Genomic DNA, 8,454 nt, shown 5'->3' with positions numbered 1-8,454 from the left:
AAACCAGGTTTGCCATATTCGCATTTTATTGAAAAAATGTATTAAAAATTAGTACTAGATTTCTTTAGAGCTGCATACTAGCACAAGAAAATTTACCGCAGGAAATTTTCTTGACCATTTCTTAAGCGTTTTTTATATGAAATTTTTACATTTCTCTTTTAATAACTAAATTATATATGAAGAAGCAATAGCGTTAAGTAGGTACTTAGTTTTATGAACTGTTAGAAGTACATAACATATATGTGGCAACACCACAAGCTTATAAAATTTATATTTTGCAAATACAACCATGCGCATTCTATTCGCTTTTAACTTGTGTTCGCTTTAGCTTAGTTAAAGAAAATAAAAACGCCTATCGTCCCTTTTTGCATTTGGATCCTGAAGAGCAAACATATGTTTTATTACGCTCCGAATCTCTATAATTGGTGACCCTTGACGGTAAGTGAGATGTCACTCAACGATAGCCTGGCGGTTACTGCTGGTCCAAGCCACGGGGAATTCAACGCTACAACACCAATTTTTCCACGCATCCCGCTGCCATTGATGTCAGAAGACAACATTGAGGCTTAATTTTACTCGTTAGATTTTTGGTTTGAGGCCTCTGGCGTTACAACCGACTCGGCAAAATTTAATATCGTAGCGGCCAGTATACCGCAGGTAAAGTTAATGGAGTTGCGCTCCATAATAGATGCTGCGCCCACGTCTGCTCGATATCAATTCATTCGTACCAAATTGATAGAAAATTTCACTGAGAGCCAGCAACGCCGCCTACAACGTATATTGCGCGACATGCCATTGGGCGACCGCCGCCCGACCGACCTGTTTAACGAAATGAAGCGCGCTGCCGGTTCCGCTCTAAGCGAAAGCATTTTGCATGATTTGTGGGTTAATCGCTTGCCACCATATGCGCAAGCAGCAATTATAGCAACCAATGTACCTATTGTCGACAAATTAAAAATCGCCGACTCAATAGTGGAGGCGATGCAAATGCGTGAAGTTCGTATCCACGAGGTATCCGCATCGAATCATACCTTAGACAATGACCTTAGGACTGAAATAGCAGAACTGAAACAGGGTTTTGATAGAGTTACGAGCAGCGAGAAAACACGTGCGTGTTACAGGTCGAAAACGCCAGTGCGCCCTCATAACATCAATTCAGGCGAAATGTGCTGGTATCACGCCAAGTTTGTACCAAACGCTAAGAAGTGTCGCGAACCTTGTAAGTTCGCTCAATCTACATCGCCAAATGGCAAACAATAGGGGTGCTCTGTCAGCAGTATCTCAGGGATAGGCAGACGCTCTGAGATGCCTTCGAACTGCCGCCTACGTATATGCGACACATCAACTAATATAACATTCATTGACTCCGACGCTGATGTGTCGGTTCTTCCGAAGTGTTCGAAATTGGCACGAGTCGACCTGCCGCTAATAGTTCACCGATTATGGTTTTTGGAGAAGTCATACTTCGCCTTAACCTCAACTTACGCAGGGATTTTGTTTGGAGCTTTGTGATTGCAGACGTAACCCAAGCAATCATTGGAGCAGATTTTTTAACACATTACGACCTTTTACTTGATCTTAATGGACGATGTCTGCTCGACCGCAAAACAGCAGTTAAATCATTTTGCACAGTAGCGCGAATTAATGTATCAAACATTTCAACCATAAGTTCAGCCTGAGATTTTTTAAATTCGCTGTGAGAGTTTAGTGACGTAACGCGACCAGCCGCTCCGGATTCTACAACGAAGTCCACCGGGGTTCACCGGATCATTACAAACGGTCAACCAATTTTTTCTCGGCCAAGACGGCTGTCGCCTGAAAAGCTGACGGCAGCGCGCGCTGAATTCGAGCTGTTGATGAAACTGGGCATATGTCGGACATGCAGCAGTAATTGGGCTAGCCCATTACATATGGTGCGCAAGGCCGACGGGTCATGGAGACCGTGTGGAGACTACCGCGTGTAACGCGGTAACCGTCCCCGACAAAAACCCTCTGCCGTTCCTGCACGATTTCAGTCATATTTTTGCTGGAAATTCAATATTTTAAAAAATCGATCTACAGAATGCCTTTCACCAGATCCCAATCGATCCCAATGACATTTGTGAAACTGCCATCACAACTCCTTTTGGGTTGTACGAATTCACGCACATGACCTTTGGGTTGCGCAGCGCGGCACAAACCTTCCAAAGAGTCATCAACGAAGTTTTCCGCGGCATAGATAATGTGTTCACCTACCTGGACGACATATGCGTCGCATCACGCTCCCCAGAAGAACATCGCGCACATCTTCGTATGGTTTTTCAACGATTACGCCAACACAACTTAACAATAAACGTAGCCAAATCAGTGCTTGGTGTATCAGAGCTGCATTTCTTAGGGCATTTAATCACGAAGGATGGAATCAAGCCGCTGCCTAGCCGCATTGAAGCGATTCGCTTATTCAAACTTCCTACGATTGCAAAGGATCTTAAACGATTCCTAGCTATGATCAATTTTTATAGATCGCTACTTCCAAAACCACTTTCGCACCAAGCACCTCTTTTCAAAATGTGTTCTGGAAATAAGCGCAACGACAACACAAGGCACTTTGAGACTTGCAAAGAGGACCTCGCTACTTGCGCGCTTCTGGCGCACCCGCTCCCGAACGCTCCTCTTTCATTATGGGTCGACGCATCTGACTACGCTGCAGGCGCCGCTCTACATCAAATTTCCAATGGATCACTTCAACCTTTAGGCTTTTTCCAGTGCCTTTTTACAAAAGCTGAACAGCGGTACAGTACCTACAATAGAGAATTAACTGCGATATTTCCCTCCGTCCGTCATTTTTTTCAGCTTCATGCTTGAAGGAAGAAATTGTCACGTTTACACCGACCACAACCCGCTAATCTATGCTTTTCGGCAACGACTAGAAAAAGCATCTGATCGTCAGGCACGTCAATTGGATTTTAAAGCGCAGATCACGACAGACATTCGTCACGTACCAGGGGTACAAAATGTTACAGCAGATCTGCTGTCTCGAATCCAACCCATAACAACTGATCCAATAAATTTTGATGACTTGGCTGAAGATCAGAAAAACAACGACGAGTTAAAGTCATACTTAGAAGGTAAAATTAGTCATTCGCTTCTACTAACCAGTATTATTATCCCCTCTAGTACTAAGAAAGGCTATTGCGATACTTCAACTAGTCGACTAAGCCGGTTCATAACAAAACGATTTCGACAAACAGTTATTTGCGCAACAGGGTAACTGCGCAACTGATGACAGAACGCTTTGTATGGCCCGGAATACAGAATGCATCCAGTGCCAATGCAACAAAGTCATCCGGCACAACTCTTCACTGTTTCAACTCCGCGCATGCCCCGGACAACGGTTTTTACACCTGCATATCGACATTGTCGGACCCTTCCCACTTTCCGACGGCAATCGCTATTGTCTCACGGTCATCGATCGTTTCACACGTTGGCCCGATGCATTCGCTATCCAGATAGCAAATGCATGAAACAGTATCCAAGGCATTAATAAGCTGTTGGATATCGCGATTTGGCGTTCCTGTTGACATAACTTCGGACCTAGGCCGGCAATTTGAAAGTAAACTTTTCGAGCAACTCATGCAATGCCTAGGAGTCAGGCATCTACGGACGACCGCTTATCATCCACAGACGAATGGCATGGTCGAACGATGGCACCGAACGCTTAAGTCAGCAATATTGTGCCACAATCACAATCAATGGACCTCGTCGCTGCCACTAATCCTGTTGGGGCTTCGTAGTTCTTTTAAGGCCGACATAAGTGCTTGTCCAGCTGAACTATTTTACGCAACTACCTTCCGTTTGCCTTCTGAGTTTTTCGTGGATAGTGGCCCATCAACTACCGTAGTGGAGATCGCAGCTCATTTACGCCGCGTCATGCGAGACTTACGCCCCATAGATACCGCTTGGCATACCAAGCAGAAGTCATTCATACACGCAGACCTTCAAAAATGCGAACAGGTGTTTGTACGAGATCTATCAGTCAAGCCATCATTGTCACCGCCGGTCAAAGGCCCGTACAAAGTATTGCATCGCCATTCAAAATATTTTGCCATCGACGTTAATCATCAAGCCGTGAATGTTTCGATTGATCGTTTGAAGCCAGCCTTTACTGCCGTACCCTCTCTATAGGAGGACAGTACAGTGGCAACACCACAAGCTTATAAAATTTATATTTCTATTCGCTTTTAACTTGTATTCGCTTTAGGATAGTTAAAGAAAACAAAAACGCCTATCGTCCCTTTTTGCATTTGGATCCTGAAGAGCAAACTCGCGAGTGCGACGACTGTTTGTTTGATGACAGGAGATATTTCGTTTTGCCCTCGTTCACTACCTGACCCATTTTCTGTGCTTCCTTGTCCAGCCTAGAGAAAGCAGAACTCACGGCGCGGGTGTTGAGGCCGATGATATCAATATCGTCGGCATACGCCAGCAGCTGTACACTCTTATAGAAGATGGTACCTTCTCTTTTAGTTCTGCAGCTCGAACTATTTTCTCCAGGAGCAGGTTGAAAGAAGTCGCACGATAGGGAGTCGCCTTTGTCTGAAACCTCGTTTGGTATCGAACGGCTCGGAGAGGTCCTTCCCGATCCTGACGGAGCTTTTCAGTGTTGTTCAACGTCAGTTTACACAGCCGTATTAGTTTTGCGGGGATACCAAATTCAGACATCGCGGCATAAAGGCAGCTCCTTTCGTGCTGTCGAAAGCAGCTTTGAAATCGACGAAGAGGTGGTGTGTGTCGATTCTTCTTTCACGGGTCTTTTTCAAGATTTGGCGCATGGTGAATATCTGGTCGGTTGTTGATTTTCCAGGTCTGAAGCCACACTGATAAGGTCCAATCAGTTTGATGACGGTGGGCTTTAATCTTTCACACAATACGCTCGATAGAACCTTATATGCGATGTTGAGGAGGCTAATCCCACGGTAGTTGGCGCAGATTGTGGGGTCACCTTTCTTATGGATTGGGCATAGCACACTTAAATTCCAATCGTTGGGCATGCTTTCATCCGACCATATTTTACAAAGAAGCTGATGCATGCTCCTTATCAGTTCTTCGCCGCCGTGTTTGAATTGCTCGGCCGGCAATCCGTCGGCCCCTGCCGCTTTGTTGTTCTTCAGGCGAGCATTTGCTATTCGAACTTCTTCATGGTCGGGTAATGGAACTACTGCTCCATCGTCATCGATTGGGGAATCGGGTTCTCCTTCTCCTGGTGTTGTGCGTTCACTGCCATTCAGCAGGCTGGAGAAGTGTTCCCTCCATAATTTAACTATGCTCTGGGCATCAGTGACTAGATCACCTTTGGGGGTTCTACAAAAGTATGCTCCGGTCTTGAAACCTTCTGTAAGCCGCCGCATTTTTTCGTAGAATTTTCGAGCATTACCCCTGTCGGCCAGCTTATCAAGCTCTTCGTACTCACGCATTTCGGCCTCTTTCTTCTTCTGTCTGCAAATGCGTCTCACTTCCCTCTTCAACTCTCGGTATCTATCCCATCCCGCACGTGTATTGGGCGATCGTAACGTTGCGAGGTAGGCAGCCTGTTTTCTCTCAGCTGCGACACGGCACTCCTCGTCGTACCAGCTGTTCTTTTGCTCTTTCCGAAAACCAATGGTTTCGGTTGCAGCTGTACGTAAGGAATTTGAAATGCCGTCCCACAGTTCCCTTATACCGAGTTGTTGACTAGTGCTCTCAGAGAGCAGGAGTGCAAACCGAGTAGAAAATCGTTCGGCTGTCTGTTGTGATTGCAGCTTCTCGACGTCGAACCTTCATTGTGTTTGTTGGCGTGAGTTTTTTGCTGCACAGAGGCGAGTGCGAATTTTAGCTGCAACAAGATGGTGGTCCGAGTCGATGTTAGGACCTCGGAGCGCACGCACATCTAAAACACTGGAGACGTGTCTTCCATCTATAACAACATGATCGATCTGGTTGGTAGTTTTTCGATCCGGAGACAGCCAGGTAGCTTGATGAATCTTCTTATGCTGGAATCTAGTACTACAGATAACCATATTTCGGGCCCCGGCGAAGTCAATCAGCCTCAACCCATTTGGGGATGTTTCGTCGTGGAGGCTGAATTTACCGACCGTAGTGCCAAATATAATTTCTTTGCCCACCCATCCAAGCGCTCATAGAAGGCATCTTTGGTCACATCGTCCTTCTCTTCCGTCGGGGCGTGGGCGCAAATCAGCGATATGTTGAAGAACCTCGCTTTGATGCGGATTGTGGCTAGACGTTCATTCACCGGAGTGAATGATAGTACTCGGCGACGGAGTCTCTCTCCCACCACGAATCCAACACCAAACTTGCGCTCCTTTATATGGCCACTGTAGTAAATGTCACAAGGACCTACTCGTCTCTCTCCTTGTCCCGTCCATCGCATTTCTTGGACGGCGGTGATGTCAGCCTTTATTTTTGCGAGGACATCAACCAGCTGGGCAGCGGCACCTTCCCAATAAAGGGTCCCGACATTCCAGGTGCATGTCCTCAAATCGTAGTCCTTATTCCGTTTGCCATGGCCGTCATCAAAAGGGGGGTCTCTCATCCGAGGCTGTTTCAACTTTTTCATTGGTATTGTTTTTTACGAGGCGGGTCCCAAGCCCAGCGCACAACCCTATGTAGGGAATGTTTCGCCTTCTCACATTAGCTCTCCTTCGAACGGATGTTCTTAGGCTACTCAGAGGATACTTGGTCAAAGACCGGAAGTAGTGAGCTGCTTGAGCCATGTGTAAAAGAATCGTTTCTGGCCACTCCCAAGTGAATGGAGTTCAGAGAGCTTTCCTCACTTGCGTGAACTTCTACACATGACTCCATCCTCCCAGTTCTATTACTTTACTAAATCATCGGCGTACGCCAAGCTATACACTCTCATAGATGTTGGTACCTTCTCTATTTATTTCTGCAGCTCGAATTATTTTCTCCAAGAGTAAATTGAAGGAGTAACACAAATAGAAGAAGTCGCCTTATCTGAAACTTCGTTGGATATCGAACTGCTCAACAAGTTCTTTCCCGACCTGACGGAGCTTTTGGTATTACTCCACGTCAGTTAACACAGCTTTATTAGTTTTGCGGGGATACCAAATTCAGACATAGCGGCTGTTTTTCGTGCTATCAATAACAGCTTTAAAATCGACGAAGAAATAGTGCGCGTCGATCCTTTTTTCATGGGTCTTTTTCAGGATTTGGTGCGTGGTGAATATCTCGTCAGTTGTTGATTTTACAGGCCTTTTTACGCCAGATTTTACGCACTTACTTAAATTCCAAACGTCAGGCATGCTTTCGCTTGACCATATTCTACAAAGGAACTGATGCATGCTCCTTATCAGATCTTCGCCACCATATGTAAATAGCTCACCCACAATTCTTCGACCCCTCGCTTTATGGTTCGTTGGACGGGAAATTGCTATTCGAACTTCTGCATGGTCGGGCGATGGAATGTTTGCTCCATCGTCATAGATTTTGTTAATTGGTTTCACCAACTGCTCGTGTTATGGTTTCCCTGCCATTCAGCCTTCTGGAAAAGTTTTATCTCCATAATTTCACTATGCTCTGGGCATCAGTCACTGGATTACCTCTTGGGATAATCATATATTCAATCGCTCACTCACAATTCATCGGCCCCCCGCTTTATTGTTCTTTAGACGGAAAATTGCTATTCGAACTTCTACATGGTCGGGCAGTGGAATTTCTGCTCCATTCTCATAGATTTTGAAATTGACAAGACACTCCTCGTACCATATGTTCTTTTGCCATTTCCAAATACCAATGGTTTCGTTTGCAGCTGTACGTAAGGAGCTTCAATAGCCGTCCCACAATTCCCATGTAACAATTTACTGCAGCGTGTTTTCAGAGAGCAGGATCTTTCGGCTGCCTGTTGTGATTGCAGCTTCCCGACGTCGAACATTTCATTTATTTGTTGACGTGCTTTTTTGCTGCACAGAGACGGGTGCTTATCTAGTCTGAAACAAGATAGTGTTACGAATCAGTGCTAGGACTTATGAGCATACGCACGACTAAAATATGGTCGATCTGCTTAAAAGCTTTTCGATCCGAAGACAGCCAGGAAGCTTGTTAAAATTTGTTATACTGGAATTTATTACTACAGAAAACCATATTTCGGGCCCCGGTGAAATCGATCAGCCTCAACCTATTAGGGGATGTTTCCTCAAGGAGGCTGAACTTACCGACCGTTTTGCCATAAATACCTTTTCTGCCCACCTTGGGGTTAAAGTCGCCAAGCACGATTTTGACATCGCGGAGGGGCAGCTCTCTTATGTGCGTAGGAGATATGCTTGACCAGAAGTCGTGAAGTGCTTGAGCCATAACGGTTTCTTTCCTTTCTTACGTGAATGCATGGCTCCATTCTCCAAATATTACACCTGCTTTAATCCTTGCAATTTGCAATAGTATGAAATATGGGGTTATACCCGA

The 8,454-nt window shown here is 45.5% G+C and overlaps 1 protein-coding gene across 1 annotated transcript; it reads left to right on the top strand.

Moving 5' to 3' along the window:
- The first annotated feature begins 666 nt into the window (after window positions 1-666).
- Window positions 667-1,260, top strand: LOC120781789. The gene has a single exon (XM_040114013.1). It carries the CDS (start codon window positions 667-669, stop codon window positions 1,258-1,260), a length of 594 nt encoding a protein of 197 aa, XP_039969947.1.
- The last annotated feature ends 7,194 nt before the right edge of the window (window positions 1,261-8,454 follow it).

The sequence above is a fragment of the Bactrocera tryoni genome, unplaced genomic scaffold, assembly GCF_016617805.1.
Source record: "Bactrocera tryoni isolate S06 unplaced genomic scaffold, CSIRO_BtryS06_freeze2 scaffold_7, whole genome shotgun sequence".
NCBI classification, from domain to species: Eukaryota; Metazoa; Arthropoda; class Insecta; order Diptera; family Tephritidae; genus Bactrocera; species Bactrocera tryoni.
Note: the sequence above shows the minus strand (reverse complement) of the source record. Positions and strands in the feature narration are given on the sequence as shown.